The 20,233-nt window shown below is 32.1% G+C and overlaps 1 protein-coding gene across 1 annotated transcript; it reads left to right on the forward strand.

Moving 5' to 3' along the window:
• Positions 1–16,917: 16,917 nt before the first annotated feature.
• LOC139493155 (small conductance calcium-activated potassium channel protein-like) lies at positions 16,918–18,915 on the forward strand. The gene has a single exon (XM_071281327.1). The coding sequence runs from the start codon at positions 17,413–17,415 to the stop codon at positions 18,793–18,795; it is 1,383 nt and encodes a 460-aa protein (XP_071137428.1). The 5' UTR covers positions 16,918–17,412; the 3' UTR covers positions 18,796–18,915.
• The last annotated feature ends 1,318 nt before the right edge of the window (positions 18,916–20,233 follow it).

Below are 20,233 nucleotides of genomic sequence, written 5' to 3' on the forward strand. Positions count from 1 at the left end.
TACGATCTCTTACGCAATTACTTGATACGAACTCTAATCGTAGTTACATGATGCGAACTCAAATCGCAATTACTTGATACGAACTCTAATCGTAGTTACATGATGCGAACTCAAATCGCAATTACTTGATACGAACTCTAATCGTAATTACATGATACCAACTCTAATCGCAATGACTTGATACGAACTCTTATAGTAATTACATGATACGAACTCATATCGCAATTACATGATACGAACTAAGTTCTCTAATCGCTATGCCATGATACGAACTAGGTTCTCTAATTGCAATTACATGATACGAACTCTAATTGCAATTACATGATACGAACTCTTATCGAAATTACATGATACGAATTCTAATCGCAATTACATGATACGAGCTAAATTCTCTAATCGCAATTACATGATACGAACTCCAATTGCAATTTCATGATACGAACCCTGATTCAATAACATGACAGAAACAATACTCTGAATTTCATGATACGAAATATAATCGCAATTACATGATACAAACTATAACCGCAATTACATGACAGGAACAATGATACTAATTAAAATTAACACTTATCTCATAGCATAATTAAATTATAGAACACAAGTATATAAATGTATTGATGAATCTATATTGTTGGTCTGTTATAGATGTATCTACACTATATAAACTGTATGTGCAAAGCAAACATCGATCAACAGAAGAACCCCTTACTCAATCAATGAAATTTCTTTCATCCTTTAAATAAAACAATGTCTTTAAATTAAAATACAAACTTAATTTTATAGAGTGTTTATATAACTACGATATCTAAATTTAATGTTCCCGAAGCCAGTGCAATTAAACGATACAAATTCAGTAGCATCTAAAAGAAAACAATTACCATTATAAATTGACTTTGTTAGACACAAGAATTCATTTCCGTTAATATAAGAAGTTTATTGTTTGTCTTGTTTCTTTTCCAGACCTTTGCATATTGATTACGTTCTTCAGAGGAAAATTTTACATTAGACTTTTTTTTCTTACCAATCTAGCCTCAGGTTCAACCAAAGTTCATTTCATATTTTATATAAAAGACATGCATTTAAACCTAGTACGTGATTATTCACTATTAATAGAGGTTTACACCGACTATCATTTGAAATATAGATTTTCTGATCTCTGAAGACATTATAAATCTTCTTTAAGTAGTGATCAAGTTAATACACGCGATATCGTTCCTTGTAGACTGGTATTAATATGACTGTATCCAGAGCTTTTCTGTAGCACAAATGAACAAGGAAGTACCAGTGGTAATATGTAATGTGAGAGTGATATCGTTCCTAGTAGACTGGTAAATATGACTGTATCCAGAGTTGTACTGTAGCACGAAGGAATAAGGAAGTACCAGGGGTAATACGTCAATGAGAAAGCTACGAAGCGACAAATAAAGTCAAATTATATTTTATTAACAATTATAGATTGGTGTCTATATACAACAAGACAAACATTTAATCGTCCCGAGTCTATACCGTTGTCAATAATGTATACAATATAAGAATAAGAAAATATGGCAAGATGCCAACTCTCAACAAGAGTCTGGGACCAAATCAAAAGACTCAGTATAACTGAAGACACGGAATTCTGTAAAAAAACATAAAAAAAAAATAGATACGACAATTGTGTTTTTCTACATGTAGTGAAGTTGTGTAATAGTTCCTGGGTTTTTATTTGGAAGAAATCACTAGATGACGGGTTTCTTGTGACGTATGATATACAAACGCTTTATACGCACTATAAATCGACTATAATCGTCATTGTATAAAAACTGATAGACAAATATTTTCCATGTCAATTGGGCTCATGTGTAACACATTACCAAACATTACGTTTTCCCCATTTACCCCCACGTTATTGCATTGTTGCTTTTTATCGTGGATTTTGAATTTCCGCCCGCAGAACCTACAGTCTATAACAGGACCATTCTCACAATTGTATACATAAAAAAATATATAAAACAAATGTGGTATGATTGCCAATGAGACAACTCTCCACAAGAGACCAAATGACACAGAAATGAAGAACTATAGGTCATCGTACGGCCTTCAACAATGAACAAAGCCATGCCGCTATGTATACTATCGTCAGTCAATTAATTATGGTCAATGATTTGATTGTAAAGAACTCTCTCTATAAACTCTATAAGAAACGATAGCTACTGTGGTATCCTCACGCGATTATCAATTCAATAATATTCTTTTACTGCGGCATTGTTCTTACTGTCAATGTCCTCCTTGAAACTATAATGGGAGCACAACATGACACGCGAGCCGTCTAATCAAACCAATATCAATCATACAGAAGCTTGATTTCACCTAATAGATTTCATTCTATACTAAACATTTATCTGATTGGTAAGTTGACCTATTTTTCTGTCTCCAAGAAAACAACTTACAGGCAATTAAAGTGCACTAAAGCAATATAAACCTTGACATCTACCGCTTTTTATGTCGTTTTAGCAAGCCAATAATCATTCCTGACATTTTGTGACAACATCGCTTGAACATTTGATTCAATCGTCAACACTTTATGATGCCACATAGGTCCAGGAACCTTCTTATGTTTTATATGTTGTTTTGTTTGGTTTGAGTAGTTTCTTATTTTGTCATTATGCCTCTAACAATAAATACGTCAAACGTTAAAAGTGAATAAAACTCCATTTTTGTTTTTGTTTTTAACTTTTTTTCTGTAGCATGGTATTCTGTTGTGTTTTGTTGTGTTCTGTTGTGTTGTGTTGTGTTTTGTTGTGTTCTGTTGCATAGTTTTATTTTGTTTTCCACTTTATTGTGTGTTGTATTTTTATGTTTTCTTATGTTTGGTATTGTCTTGTTTTTTACTTAATTGTTTTTCATGTTACAAAATGTATTTGTTGTACTGGTTTTTTGGTTTGTCCTGTTTTCTGTTGTATTGCATTGTTTTGTTTTCTGTTGGATAAGATTGAATTGGATTGTATTGTGTTGGGGTTTTTATCGAATTGTTTTGTCTTGTTATCTATTGTAATGCATTGTCCTGTTTTCTTCTATATAAGGTTTTGTTGGTATCTGCTGTATTGTTCACTTAATTGCTTTGTCTTACTTTCTATTGTCGTTTTATTGTCTTGTTTTCTGTTGTATCTTATTGTCTTGCATTTTACTGTAATGTTCGACTTATTTCATGTTGAATTGTTTTGTCCTATTCATGGGCATTATGTTTTCTGGTCTATGCGTCCGTTCGTTCATCCGTACGGTCGTTCGTCTGTTCGTTCGTCTGTGCCGCCTCCGGATTAAAGTTTTTGGTCCACGTAGTTTTTGATGAAATTGAAGTCCAATCAACTTGAAACTTAGTGCACATATTCCCTATGATATGAACCTTTTAATTTTAATGTCAAATATAAGAGTTTTGATCCCAATTTCACGGTCTACTGAATATAGAAAATGATAGTGCGAGTAGGACCTCCGTGTACTGTGGACTCATTCTTGTTTTTTGTGTTGTTTTGTGTTGTTTTATGTTGTAATGTTTTGTTTTCTTTCGTCTTTTTTCTGTTGTTTTGTTCGATTTGACTTGTTTTATGTTTGTATTGTATTGTCTTGGTTTTTCTTTTTTCTGTCGTATTGTATTGTTTTGATTTTTGTTCTACTGTCTTGTCTTTTTTTCTGTTGTATTATTTTGTTTTTTGTTGTATTGTTTGTCTTGTTTTTTTGTTGTATTGAGTGTCTTGTTTTCTGTTGTTTTGTATTGTATTGTCATATTTTCTTTGTTTTGTTTTGTGTTGTATTTTATTGACGTGTTTTATGTTGTTTTGTATTTCTGTTGTATTGTATTGTTTTGTTTTCTGTTTTATTGTTTGTCTTGTTTTATGTTGTATTGTACTGTCTTGTTTTCTGTTGTTTTGTATTGTCTTGTTTTCTGTTTTATTGTTTGTCTTGTTTTTTGTTGTATTGTTTGTCTTGTTTTTTGTTGTATTGAGTGACTTGTTTTCTGTTGTTTTGTGTTGTATTGTCATATTTTCTTTGTTTTGTTTTGTGTTGTTTCTTATTGACGTGTTTTATGATGTTTTGTATTTCTGGAGTATAGTTCTGTCTTCTGTTTTGTTGTATTGTACCTTTTTCGTTGTCTATTGTTTTGTTTTCTGTAATATTGTATTGTCTTGTTTTATGTTTTGTCTTGTTATATGTTGTATGGTACTGATTTGTGTTTTGTTGTTTTGTATTATTTTGTTTTCTGTTAATTTGTATTGTATTGTATTGTCTTAGTTTTTTTTAATGTACGGTATTGTGTTGTGTTGTTTTATGTTTTATTGTTTTGTCTTTTTTCTATTGTATTGTTTTGTTTTTTGTTGTATTGAGTTGTCTTGTTTTCTGTTGTTTTGTTTTGTTTTGTATTGTATTATCATATTCTTTTGGGGTTTTTTGTTTGTGTTGACTGTATTTTATTGTCGTGTTTTATGTTAATTTGTATTTCTGGTGTATAGTTCTGTCTTCATTTTTGTCGTATGGTACCTTTTTTTGTTTTCTGTTGTTTTATATTGTCTTGTTTTCTGTTGTATTGTATTGTATTGTTTTGTTTTCTGTTTTATTGTTTGTCTCGTTTTATGTTGTATTGTACTGTCTTGTTTTCTGTTGTTCTGTATTGTCTTTTTTTCTGTGTTATTGTTTGTCTTGTTTTTCTTGTTTCTTTTGTTTTGTATTGTCTTGTGTGATGCATCACGTTAAATGTCTTTGTGTTTGTCTGTGTTGTTGGGTGACTTTATCACTCTAGTAGTCTTTTTGGCTTAATCAAATCGGTTTAGTTACTTATATGCTTGCAATCTTCTCTAATCACCAAGTAATGTTCTAAAGTGTTGTTGCGTCTACAGATAAACAGAATAACATGTTAAAATGTATTGTATTATTATACATAACTATCTAATACAGACCAGACATATCACAATTCGAGATATACAAATTGATTCAAATTAAGATTTAAAGCTGACTTGTAAATTTTGATGCACAATATTTTTTTCTAAATTTTATTTGCTTGTAGGATTGCTTGATAAATGTCATGATCTTGTCATACGATATTGTATTGTAGTATTATTGAAAAAACGTAGCTACATGTAGATACGGTTGAGATTTGATGAAGACTGATCGAAAATTAGACAAATATGCACCTGTGTATATGGCGGCTTTAAACTAAATATTAACCCTTCCCTTTAAAAATATGTGATGTTTCTACAGTGTTTTAGTCTTTGTTTGAAATTGCTGTGAGTTAAATAGTGTTTGAAATAGACCTTGAGAAATTTTAAACAAAAAGTATGTTAATGGAGTCGCAACTTACAATGATTTAGGCTACCAACTAGTATACAATTAGTAGCGAAATATTAGCTCATTGTTTACCAAAAATGTCTAAAAATGGAGAAATAGTTTATTATTTTAATGACATTGTTTTGTTAAAATTCGTTATAAAATGAAATGTTTAAATTTACCAGTACCAAATTCATAAAATAACAACTTTAATTCTTTTTATCACAACTGTAAACTTCCATGAAAAGCCTGGAAAAAAACTATTTTTCTTTTCGTCACTGGTGTATAGGCATGTTTATATGACGACACACTGCTGCTATTTCACTTCCGCTTGATAAAACACATTTCCCCAGATAAATCTTCTAATAAGGTAACTTTTGATTATACTCAGGAATCGACTCCGGAATCGACTGGCATTTTTACTTATTAAGTTTTAGATGTCTTTCTTTATATTTTATTTAATAACCAATTTTGTTAATTAGAAGATATAATTCCCCAGATGTATTCCCCAGATATAAAAAATCTGATTATATTTGTTTCTGTTGTTCTTTAGACAGTAAATATGGTGCCATGTTAGTCTGTAAGTTCGGATGAATATAATCTTTACTGTGAAGCGACCCCTTCTCCGCTGCTTATACCCTATGTAATAAATCAATTGCTAATAAATGTCTATCATAGTCACTATAGAATGTTTGTTGTATACCTTCTGCATTTAGAGGTGGTTGGCTCGGTGGTTGGTTGGTAACTCTCACATGATTTCGCATACTTAAATGTGATTGGTCCATTGTGATTTATTACCTTAGACCACGTTACCGAAACTACTTACTTGACTTATCTTAACCCTGAGTCGATTTCCATACCTGCCAACCTTTGAAAGTGTCCATGGGGGTCTTAGTGCGCAACAGCAATTTCAAAGGTTACATTTCTTTCCGACGTATTTTGCGTGTGCTGTTTTGTGGTCTAGAAAAAGTGTCAAATTTGTATGATGAGCTTACAAACCTTTTTCTTAAGTTTGTTTGCATGATTCTAGTTATTATATCATTAGAAATGTTGAGCATGTACCTAGAAGACTGTTAAGATATTAAATGATTGTTGACTTTTCCAAGTAAAAATCATGCACAAAGAAGGACCTTTATCAGGTTGGGAACAACACACCAAAATGAGGGGATAACCCCTCAGTGTAAGGACATTAAAAACAACTTTTAAGCACATATTTATATTATTTGAAGAAACTTTTCTCTAAGAACTATACATATATGCTCAAAACATGTCCAAGAATTTTGTAATGTTCCTGAACTTTTATTTTCTTTAAATAATTTGGTAATTTAATTGAATACAAAAATGACATATGTTACAGCAAGTGTAATGTCAATAAATTAGAGAACAAACTACTATGTATAACCATTATGGTAGTACTGCACCATTGGATTTTGTCAATCAGCCATGGATTTATTCTCAAGCTGTGTAAGAACCTCCTTGCAGATGAAAATTCACCATCAAAATAAGGTTGTTAACATTATTATTATATCTGATAAAAAGGCTGAGCTGGTCCTTCTCTAACAAGGGTAATTGTCGTTTTGTCATTGCAAATACAAAATTTGTTTTGATGTCAAAGGAATAAGACAAACTTGAAAAAGGTATGATATGACCGCCTTGCGTGAATTAAGTGTTTTCGGGATTACATCTGAAGATTTTATATTCAATTTCACAATTGTCTGTAATGTGAAGAATTTTATTAGGCACTTTAAAAGCGACAAGATTGTTGGGTTTTGATGGAAATTGTCTGAAATATAACAAAGTTACTCATGGTTAGTGAAAGGTCACACATCAGAATTGAAACTATATAATTAGTTTATTTTTTAGATATACTTTGAAATATATGTCATGCAAGAAACTAAAATTATTGTATCTATTTTATTTATTTATATGAACTTACCAAATTAACCATTCAATACTTAAGAAAACATTAAGGCATGTAAGTTAACAGACACATTAAGTATAGGATATAGGAAACTGTATATTAATCATTGAAAATCCAACTTTAGTTCAGCACTTGCGTGTATATTTTCTGGTTTCAATCGTTTGGTTTGCAGAATCCAATCCTTACCAATCGCATACAAACAAAAAATGAGAAGGGAAAAGTTGACTATGAAACAATTCATTACAGGAGAAAGAAAGTAAAATAATATTAAATAAAAAGCCAAAAAATCTGTTGTATCAGTGGTGAAATTTCAATTAGATATTTTGTCTAATTTGAAATTAAAAACATCAGGGCAAAGTCATTTTGATATCTAAGAAATAAGTAACAAAACTTACGTTCGACAAATATCATTTTCAAATGCAGTTAAAACCAAACATCAACGATTCGACCGAATGCATTGCAGATCGACATTTAATATCTTTCCGGAGCACAAGAGACCATTCCAAGTTTCTAGTAGGCTTTGTGTTGTTCAGTCTTTAGATTTTTTTATGTTGTGTTTTGTGTATTGTCGTTTGTCTTATAATCTTATTTTCGTCATATGAGTTTGAATGTCCCGCTGGTATCTTTCGCCTCTTTTTTTTTACAAACGTAATAATACGGTAAAGCCTAAACAACAAGTTGATATATGGAACATTTATCATTACAATAAACTATCCCAAGACAGTTTTCCATCCTAGTCTGGTTCCGTCCTTGATTTCTGGTTAAGATATTGTCATATGATTTGTTATTGAGATTTAGGATGAAGATATACTTAAAAATATATATGATAAAGTTGTCCTTGTAATTTACTTCATATGAAGCATACAATAAAAAAGTCACAATTTGACATAATAATTCCAACTTGAGATATACCGATCGATAATTTTGGCAAGTGGAAATGACGTTTTAATCAAAGTCGTCTGCTGGAATATTATATTAACAATAAGATGGTCTTTGTTTGATGACTGTGTATGAATGGTACGCTGACTATAATAGGCTTGACCTTTCTATTAACTTATTTGTATAAACATGTCGAAAAGATTGATATTACCAACTAAAATCTGGCAGCGATGATATATGCTAAGAGAGAACCGAAAAACCTTCCAGCTAATAACAGAGTTCTAAACCTTTATTTTGTACATAATGGCAGAAGACAGCAAGAGTTTCAAAACTGTATTATACTTAATGGCAGCGACGATCAAAGACAAGAGAACAAAACTTTGGCTAGTAACAGATTTCTATACATTTATGTTATACATCCATGGTTGAACAACACTTACTAGAAGACGTAAAATGTCCGCGTTTTGTTTTTTCAACACAGCAAAATCGTCTTGTGTTAAAACCCCCCTTTTCATGTTTTTTTTTAAATAATTCCCTGCTGTTTCCTATGATACAATGTTTCTAGCTTTGTACTATCAAAATTGAACATCTAACCCACCATAATTAATTAGACAACAAAAAAATAAAAACAAAAAACAAAAAAACATTTCAATCTACAGGCACTGCTATAAAATTCTGAACAACTTTTGACTTTCGAATGGAAGACTGCGGACATATGAAACATTCTTTGCTCAACCAGTGAGTGATGTTTGTATTAAAGATAAGTTTGTTAATGAGAACTGTAGATTACTTCCATTACAAATAGTAACATGAACAAAAGAGTTTCAAAGTCACTTATTTTACTATTCTCACGAGTATTAGACATAATTATAAAATAAAGTTCATCCACTCTTCAGAAAATAATTAAGTTCAGTATTATTATAAAGAGACTCCATATATTCCTTTTAATTGACGTTTTAATATTCTTACATATTTCTAACTTTATAATAACATCATGCTGAGGTCTTTTTGATACTGAAGATTAGTAAACAGATAATTAAGGTCTTTCCTTTTTCTAAAGGGAAAGACCTTACTGTATTTCTTCTGTTTATTAGGTCTTTCCACTTTTCTGTGGAAAGACCTATTGTTTTTCTTCTGATTATTTTTTTCTTTTTTTTTCTTCCGCCAAATTTTGTTCTCGCGATAAACATTTGTTTCGCAATATGTCGCTTTGATATTTGGTATATGATATCGAACAGTTTATGCGCTTTTGAAATTTACCCTGAGTAACCGAATACTTTTCTTTGTAGGAGTTATCTCCCCAAACACTGTTTTCCTTGTGCGCACAACTCCTTCGCAACCGTAAACGATAACGACAAATTTATTTTACAAAATTGCTCGTTATATCCTTTGCATGATTTGTCCTATTTTGACCGAAGCAATATGACTGCTCCATATGAGAGTTATTTCCCCTTATGCATCTGATATAAGTGATATGCATTTCTATCTTATAAACCATAAGTGATAGAGACCTAGGATCTTTTGATTTGAGGTCCTTGGTCCAAAAAAATGAAAATTAGGTCAAGGTCAAAGGTCAAGGTCATATTCTAATATTTGAATTTGGCTTATTTTCACTTATATCCAAAGACCGTATAAGATATCAACAAATTATTTTTACTAAATTGTTAGTTGCGACATGTCGTAACACATAGATTTTTATTGCAAGGGCACGTTGAAAGTAAAAGGGAGTTTTCTCCCCTCTTGTATTTAAAAATACGTATTTGGTGATATAAGTCATTAACCAAATATAATTAAGACCTATGGTCTTTTGATTTGAGGTCCTTAGTTCATGACCTTGAAATTGATCTCAAGGTCATAGCTTAATTTGACGTTCTAGATTTTGACCTTTGCTTTTATTTTATATGTATACATTATAAAGCTATGAAACTTTTGGAAAAAGGTATCAAACCATTTAACCTTGAAAGAAACAACCGGAAGTGACCTTTTGTAAACCGGAAGTAGCTATTTTTTGTACTTTATTAATATAAAAGTATATAGAACCAGATATTTTTGGAATCAGTGTCAAGTAAATATTCAAATATAATCGTAAGTAACTTTTTTCAAACCGGAAGTAACAAATTATCTCCCTTATTTAAAAAAAAATGTATGGAAACCAAATATTTTTGGAATCAGCGTACTAGAAGCTATCATTTGACGATTGAAATGACATTTTAAACTCAGTTTCACAACTTTCATATCAAAATACATTGTTTTGATGGAAAGACCTTCAATTGTTCTCTGAACAATTGGTTTTTAATTATTATTATTATTCTTCCACCAAACTTTGACGAAGTTAGCAGCATTAACCGTAAGACGTGTCGTTTTCATGTTCACACTTTGTATTGGTGTCATGAATACCTGTCTGGAACTCACCCTGTGAGTCGAAATATTTTGTCGGTTCGGAGTAATCCCTCCAAAACCCAAAAACCTTTTTACCGTTCCAACACCATAACCGTAATAGGTAGAAAAAAAACAAAGGGTGAAATTTGTTCAGGACCAAACCCCGGTTCTTCGTCACATTTGGATCGAAAGGATTCAACAACTCATTGGTAGGGTAATGCCCCTATTAAAATTAACCGGTGTCGGTTGGCCACCCAAACTCAGAAACCGTAAGTCGTAGACACCTAGGATCTTCACCATTCATCATCAATTTATGTGACTTTGAAAAATACCTCAAGGTCAAATGTGTATGTTGACCTTGACCTTTGACCTAACACCTTGTAACCGGATAATCTCAGAAATTATTATACTTACAGAAGTTTTGAATAGTGGAAAGTGTTTGGATCATTAAGGCGCAACTTTGTTACATTTTGACCGAAGAGATTTGACCTTTCTGTAAGGGGCATACTCCCTGATTTAGGTTTCTGAAAAGACAATATCAGCTTTTACTATATAACCAAAGGTCCTAGACCCATGGGGTCTTCAGCAATGACATTGGGGTCTAATGACCTTGACAAAGGTCACAAGGTCAAAGGTCAAGGTCATGTCCCAGATAGCGAATTATGTGTTTTTGACCTTATTTTAAGAATTTTTAGTGTGTTTTAAATGTTTTTAAGGTTGACCTTGATCTTTGACCTTTCAACTTTTTTGTCGATATCTCAAAAACGGTTAATCTTACAGAAATAGTAAACAGTGAAAAATGTTTAGGTGACTGAGGCACAACTTTTTTACATTTTGACCGAAAGGATTTGACATATTCTTAAGGGGCATAACCCCCGTTAACGGTTTCTAAAAAGGTAAAATTAGCTTTAACTCTTGAACGAAAATTCCTAGACCCATGGGGTGTTTTACAATGACATTATGGACCAATGACCTTCACAAAGGTTACAAAGTCAAAAGTCAAGGTCATGTCCAAATTATCGAATTTGTTGTTTTTGTCATTTTTAACGGTTTTGTGTGTGTTTGAGAGCTTTTCAATGCATTTTACGCCTATAGGAACATGTACTTTACATTTCAAAAAGGAAAGACCTCTCAATTGTTCAAGAACAATTGACATTTTAATTGTATATGTTATTTATATAGATTTTGCCAGTATTGTATTTGAAGTGTTATGTTATGCCAGTATGACCTGTAGAACGACATGTACATAGTTTGCCACCGAGACAGTTTTCGTGTATTATAAAGGTGAGTAATATTGCGTCCACTCAAACCCTATCTCAAATTAAGCATTCAAAGCCTGATTTTGATGAAATTAATATTTTCAAATAACTTAGCATAGTATGAACATACCTTTGGCGAAGCACTCTGACATACATTTAATAAAACATAGGTCCAATAGAAGAATTCTCAACATTATATTTAAGCAACATCAAGTAATTTTTAGCAATTCATAAATTGTAAACTCATTTTCCTGAAAAAGTTATTTTTCGAAAGCATAAGACAGAAAAGGTATGAACTGTTCAAGGTTTCAGAGGAAGAATAAATACCAAGAAATTTGCTGAGATTTAATTAGATAATAACATTGTTCGGTCAAACGGTCTTCCATGGCAAGAAACACTTTTAGACTTTTAATGAAGCTGTTGAACTGGTCTTTTATGTGACCAAAGATATCTTTTTTTCCTCATACGTACATTTAAGCTTCTTAAACATACTGGGTACGATTAAATCACGCAATTGGGATGGGTTTGCAGGTCAATGAGAGATGGTAATAACGGGCGATTTGAACTCTGACTTACTTACTACGCATTATAACAAACTGATTGACACATTAAATTTGTTCAATTTAACCAATGTTATTGAATTACCTACTAGAGTAACGGACCATAGTAGCACTCTGCTAGATCCGATTATTATTAGTGACTCTATGTCATGTTCCTTTTCAAATGTTCTAAAAACTCCATCTGCAATTAGTGATCATGATGCACCTATTGCATTACTCGAATGTCCAATGTCCGACTTTAAATCTTTTAAAAGAGAAATATGGCTATACGATCGGGTTGATAAATCCAAATTTGTTGAGAAATTAGACGAAATAGACTGGAATACTATGCTTCCCGAAAGTAAAACCCCTTATGAGATGTGTGAATGTTTTACAATAGAATTCTTGAAAATAGCTAAAAAAATGCATTCCTACTAAAACAGTAACTGTACGACATAATGTCGAACACTGGTTCAATAATGACATAAGACGTGAAATTCGCATCCGAGACAGATTAAGAAAAAAAGCGATTAAATATAATTGTGAAAATAATATTATGAAGTACAAAAAACAGAGAAATAAAGTAAATAATATGAAAAAAATCGCAAAAGAAAATTTTGAAACAAATTTGGACTGTCTAATATCAAAACAACACTCAAACTCAAAAACGTATTGGAAATTAATGAAAACGTTAATTAAATCCAAAAAAAGGTTCAGAAATCATACCCCCTCTCCAAAATATCATAAATTATAATGAACTGAATGATACTGGATATGAAGATGAGGAGAATGTAATTTGTTAAACAAATATTTTAGTATGATTTCAAAACTAGATAATGATCATGTTGATTTGCCCGAATGTGATTCAAAAACTAATAGTAAGTTTTCAGATATCCAAGTAAATATAAAAGAAAAATATATATTATTCAAATATTAGATCCAAACAAAGCACCTGGTCCTGGTGTGATCAGTCATAAGATGCTAAAGCTGTGTCCAGAGCAGTTCCGCTCCATATTATATTTAATAAATTCCGAAGAGAGGGGATAAATTATACCCAACTAGCTGGAAGATAGCAAATCTGATACCCATTTTCAAAAAGGGAGATTCATCTTTGCCATTAAATTATAGATTTATATTAGGGGTCTTATATGTAAAATGAAAGCTTTTGGTGTTGACGGAAACGTATTGAATTGGTTTCCGGATTATTTGCACGACAGACAACAGAGAGTAGTATTAAATAACTCGTCTTCTTCCTTCTGTAATGTATCAGCTGGTGTTCACCAGGGATCAGTTCTGGGCACTCTTCTCTTTGTCTTATATATTAATGATATTGCTGATAATCTTACTTCACTGTGTCGGCTATTTGCTGACGACACACTCATTCATTTATTCTGGTAACGACGGAGAACAGATGAAATCTGTTATCGATCGCGACTTGTAAGAGCTGAATGTTTGGTCTTCTAAATGGCTTATGTCATTTAACCCAGATAAAACCGAAATTATGATCATTTTTAAAAAAAATTGAGACTCCAGACCTTAGCTTTTCCTTAAATGGTAAAATAATACCCTTTTAAGTACATCTCATAAGCACCTGGGAGTTAATTTCAGTGGTGGAACAATCATATTGAAAGTATAATTATAAGTGTAAAGAAACACTTAAATGTTTTACGTAAACGTAAATACCGATTATCTCGAAATAATTTAGAAAAACTATACTTAGTTTTTATTCGACCCATTTTTGAATATGCCACGGAAGTGTGGGATTATTGTGGAATAGGCTACTCACATAAATTAGAAAATTTGCAATTAGAGGCCACAAATATAGTAACAGGTCTACCAATATTTACAAGAACTGAAACTTTATATTCTGAGATTGGCTGGGAATCTCTTTTTGAAAGAAGAAGGAGAAGAAAATTACAGATGTTTCATAACATGAACCAAAAGCATGCACCAGAATATCTATGTAATCTTGTACCTCCTTGTGTACAAATTACAACCAACTACCCGTTGTGAAATGGTCATGATATTATTTTTCCATTTTGTAGACTTTCCCTAACTACTGAATCGTTTATTCCCTCTACTATACGTGAATGGAATAAACTTGATCCAAAAATTCGCAGTGTCGACTCTATTTCTAAATTTAAGGAAGAATTAAAAAAAACGATAGTCTATTATGTAAAATTGAAACGTTTTATTTGTACGGCCCAAGGAAATTAAATACTATCTTGACGCAATCGCGATGTTCCGCTTCATTCTTAAACAATGACCTATTTAGAGCTAATATTATAGAAGAGGGACGAAAGATACCAAAGGGACAGTCAAACTCATAAATCTAAAACAAACTGACAACGCCATGGCTAAAAATGAAAAAGACAAACAGAAAAACAATAGTACACACGACACAACATAGAAAACTAAAGAATTAACAACACGAACCCCACCAAAAACTAGGGGTGATCTCAGGTGCTCCGGAAGGGTAAGCAGATCCTGCTCCACATGTGGCACCCGTCGTGTTGCTTATGTGATTACAAATCCGGTAAATAGTCATATAGATGATCCTTCTTGCCATTGTAGGTCCGATATTGAGGATGTCTACCACTACTTCTTCGTTTGCACAAAATACACATTGTGTAGAAAAACCTTATTCCATAACCTTAACTGGCTATCTGAAAACTTTGTTTTAGATACAAAACTATTAATTTGCGGACACTTAATTGGAACTTTCGAACGAACCAAATATTCAAATTTTCAAACATGTTCAAAATTTCATAAAAAGGTCAAACAGATTTCTTATGCCTTGATAGAGCGTTATTATTACTGACACAGAACGTCATTGTTGTCATCACTTCACAAGTCATCGTCACAGAATTATACGACTTTTCAAACTTTCTTTTTCTCTTTTTACTTTCTCTCCTCTTTGTTCACCTATGAAAGCTAGTATTATATTGTATAAACAGTTTGTTTTATATGCATGTCCATTACATTATACTATTATTGTAACTTTATATTGTATTATGGAGAAGACTTCCTAAGTATGATTTACTTGTGTCTAATCCATTTTGCTTTAATTCGGCAAATAAAATATGTTTCATCAGACTCGGACTTCTCTTGAACTGAATTTTAATGTGCGTATTGTTATGCGTTTACCTTTCTGCATTGGCTAGAGGTATAGGGGGGGGGTTGAGATCTCACAAACATGTTTAACCCCGCCGCATTTTTGCGCCTGTCCCAAGTCAGGAGCCTCTGGCCTTTGTAAGTCTTGTATTATTTTAACTTTTAATTTTTTGTGTACAATTTGGAGTTTAGTATGGCGTTCATTATCACCGAACAGTATATATTTGTTTAGGGGTCAGCTGAAGGATGCCTCCGGATGCGGAAATTTCTCGTTGCATTGAAGACCTGTTGGTGACCTTCTGCTGTTGTCTGCTCAATGGTCGGGTTGTTGTTTCTTTGGCACATTCCCCATTTCTATTCTCAATTTTATTAAACTAAATTAAGCTTCTTACTCCAGAGTATCTTTTTTTGGTCAATATAAAGTTTTCTGTAATATTAAGATAGTTCATCTGTCATGTTCTGTACAGTTTTCCCTTGCTTGAGGTGCATGCTCTTAGATGTTTACATTTTTCTTTAAATGACTTCTCCAATGTGTATATACAAGTCTACCTTTTTTCGTCTTTTGCAAGTTTGCTTACGGAAATTGTTGTTCAACGACATTTTACCTAACGTTGTGAACTGCGGTTGTCAAAATTTTGTAATGTTTCTTTATTTTTGAGTGAAAATTTTGGACAACTTTTGACATTATTAGTAAAATGTCAAATACAATTCATATATTTGTATCTTACCTCGCAGCTGTGTTTTTCTTCGTCTTTCACTAATAAAGCGAATCAAAATTGAATGAAAGTGGTTTCAGGCGAAAATATTGCAGAATGTCTTCAATATATAATGCATAGATATAGCGTGATCAATATTTGATAAATAGCTCCCCTCAAACCGATGCTATTATAGGAGTCGTACGCATTGGACTTGCATTAAGGTTAGGGGTTTTCGTCATTCTGACGCATTCAAATGTGACATTGAGATGAAGAATAGCCATAAAACCGTTATTGCTTTGCTTTTTAATCTGTCATGTGCGAACAGTGATTTCTGGTCAATAACTGATATATTATATCCTACTAATATTCTTTTTTATCATATAATATTTTGCTTTTAAATGTGATAAAAAAAATATTTACTGAACTGCAAATAATGATGCTAAAAAAGCTTATATTCTCTATACTTGACATTAAAACGCATTATTCTAGTGTTTACAAACAGTCGAAAATACCAATCAAACCCACGATAACAGTTAATTATTAATCTCAATACAAAACACAAAATCAATATCTACTTTCATAATCCAATTACACTGTGCTGACACAATAAAATTTTAACAGAATTTCTTATAGAACGAAAGTTTTAATTGTTTTTACGTTACATTAGTGTTTGTTAACACAGAATAATGGAATTTTATAGAAGCCAATCAAAGATGAAGATGATACGACAATAAATTTTATTCTTTGAGAAAAAAAAATATCAATAAAATCATAAATATCAACGGTTCAATTAGATATAATGAGAATACAAGACTTTATCAAGCATTTATTGTCAATGTATTGATCTCAGTGTTGTCAATATACTCCCCTCTAGTGATACAAATCCGCGAGGTGGTTATGTATATATTTGAAAACAATTGTCTCTAATTTTTAGGAATTAACCTTTGTATTGAAAACACATGCGCAGACGTAATGTAGTGAGAGAAGAAATGGACAGGGTCGTAACGTGTTATTGGTTGGATACAGATACAATTTCTATTTGACATTTTGTTTGAAGGATAAGAAATAATTGATGAGATACGTAAAAGATATTATATTTGTAATGACACACTGTTATAACATCTGTAGTATAAACATGGAATAATGGAACATATAAAAGGGACAAATTCACCAGTATATAGAGCTGTTAAAACTACCGTAGATTTAGAATGTTGCATTTTATTTCAAGGAGAAAACCGGTTATCTGTCTAATTATGAAATATGGTGAGAGACTGGTCAATGTTAGCTGATAAAATTTATTAGTGGGAGCATTTGATGACAGTGCTATGAGTTCAGTGGTTGAAGATCCTGGAATTCCTCTCGTCGGAATGAACGGGAATCACGTCCAGTACAAGACATTAAACGAGTCTACAGATAGTGTGACTCCAAAAGTTATAGGACGATTTGAAACGGTGGGTAGCCGTCTTGCGAAGAGGAAAGAATTATATTATCGGCGCAAACGTGCAAATGATGCTGCTCTGGGATTTGCTATAGCTGGAATATTTTTAATGATTATAGAAACTGAATTAACGCATGCTGGAGTATTTACAAGGAGAGATCTTCCATCGTATCTGATCAAAATGATGGTAACTGCCTCAACAGTTGCGCTTTTGATATTTCTATTTATTTATCATAGACTTGATGTTAAACTTTTTATCGTAGATAACAGCGTCGATGACTGGAAAATTGCAATGAGTCCAAGACGAGTTGTAAAAATTGTTGTAGAATTCTGTACATGTATTATACATCCAATACCTGGTGATTTTACAATATGGTGGGAACGAACTGTTTCTCAAGGGGAGATAAGTCGTACAGACGACGTACCACTAGACGTTGTGTTGTCTCTACCAATGTTTTTACGTCTGTATTTGGTATGTCGGACAGTGATGTTACACAGCCGTCTTTATCAAGATGCGTCATCTCAAAGTTTAGGAGCTTTAAATCGAATTCATTTTAATTTCAGGTTTATATTTAAGTCTTTCATGGCCGTACATCCAACCTATATTTTGACATTGATCATTGTGTGTATGTTCTTTGTAGCTAGTTGGTGTTTACGTTTATGTGAGATGTATGATAGTTCTCCCGATGAAGCAGTTCATGCGAACTACCTAAATTCAATGTGGCTAGTAGCTATAACATTCCTGTCCGTTGGATACGGGGATATTGTACCAAGTACGTACTGTGGAAGAGGAATAGCAGTAACTACGGGAATATTTGGTGCTGGAGTTACCGCACTTGTTGTGGCGGTTCTGGCAAGAAAACTTGAACTTTCAAGGTCAGAAAAATATGTACATGATTTTGTAATTGATGTCGATTTGGATAAACGTCTAAAAAACGAAGCAGCGAATGTAATGAGGTCTGGGTGGTTCATTTACAAATATAGACGAATCAAGCAGAACTCATCCAATAGTTTAAATTACCAAAGGAAGTTACTAGAGGCTATATACAACATCCGTGAAATAAAAGCCGCACAAAGACGATTGGTTGATTCTTCTACGACACTAGTGGAACTTTATAAATCTCACTCCGAAATGGCAAGGTCAGTCGAAAATGTAAAAGTAAGGCAAGGAATTTTAGACGACAAAATGGACAACTTAGAATCAAAGATACTTTCAATTCATGAAAAATTAAATGCTATCCATACAGCTGTAACACAGAAAAAAATATAACATAAAGTAAATACAATGATAAACACCGCTTACTATTTGGCAGGGAATTTCAATGCTTATGTTGAAATTTACAAAGATTAACAGTCAGACTAAACATATTCAATAAATCATTTTACTGTGCATTTCATTTTTATCTCATAAATAAAATTACCAATTGCGTATTGAAAATTCTTACAAATTTACCATAAAATGGACCAACTAAAATTGAGAGAATGGAAATGGGGAATGTGTCAAAGAGACAATAACCCGACCAAACATCAGACTGTTTTCTTCCTTTCTGTACAAACGTTTCCTTATTTGCCTGTAATGAAATATAATATTGGTGTTTAACGCCTCTTTATGCACTATAATTGACTTTGTCGTGGTGGTAATTATTTATTTGTGGAGGAAGCTGGAGTGCCTGTAGAGAATCAAAGACCTTCGACAGGAACACTAACAATGCTAGTCAATTAAGATTGGACTCGAACACACATGCCATGTGCGGTATTCAAACTCACAACGTCAGTGTTAATAGAAATGTTGATTATATTGCAAGTATACTACAAATCTTTACTGTCCTTTCTTTAACATATAATATTTCGATAAAGAAAAACACATTCTTTATTAGAGGGTCACCCGACCTGTGCAGATTAATGATGTATACCGACTTGCTTGGTCAATAACTAAAACTTGATCTTCACCTTTAAACGGAAAGAAAATTTGAACCTCAAATGTTTTTTTTTCTTATAATATATTCATATGTAGATACCATAATATAAAAATGAACGTAGGTATGGCAATTTTTCTGAACCATCTTATTTACAAAATTTTCGGAATAAAAGTAAATAAATGACTTTTATGCATCGCATACCACTCGAATATCTCTGCTGATTGATATATCTAATACAACATAACTATTACTGCAAGGTAGTAGAGCAAATAGAGCGATAATATTGTGTATATTAAGTAATTTATCAATTCATGTGCAAATGTCAATTAACAGAATTAAAATCATTTATGATACTTGAAAACAGTAAATGAAAAAAAGAAAATAGAAAAAAATGCTCCAACATTTAGTTTTCTGTATCATATGTCAAGCGAGACATTTTAATCCCATATGTTGGTTTTAGAAAATAAAGTAACGTTGATTTAGTCCAGGACACAAATTAAATTTATCGAATGTTAGCATTAAAACAACGAAAAACAATCATTCAGTTGTCAAGTAAGGATGAAGCGGAACACAATTATCTAATGTCGGTCCAACGTTAACATACCATTGATTGAAATAAAAACGTCAAATGTACTTTTTCATTAATAAAATTGAAGTGTTTGTAAATTCAGTTGTTACATAAAACTATTTACTGAAATAAAACAATTTGTCTCCACAGAATCTTTTAATACTGTCAAAGAATGGCTCAAGATTTTCTTGAGTATATAAATAATCTCAGATTTTTGCAAT

Source organism: Mytilus edulis, chromosome 10 (assembly GCF_963676685.1).
Source record: "Mytilus edulis chromosome 10, xbMytEdul2.2, whole genome shotgun sequence".
NCBI lineage: Eukaryota > Metazoa > Mollusca > Bivalvia > Mytilida > Mytilidae > Mytilus > Mytilus edulis.

Coding starts and splice junctions, on each gene's coding strand:
- LOC139493155 (XM_071281327.1), top strand. CDS start 17,413: ATGAGTTCAGTGGTTGAAGATCCTGGAATTCCTCTCGTCGGAATGAAC.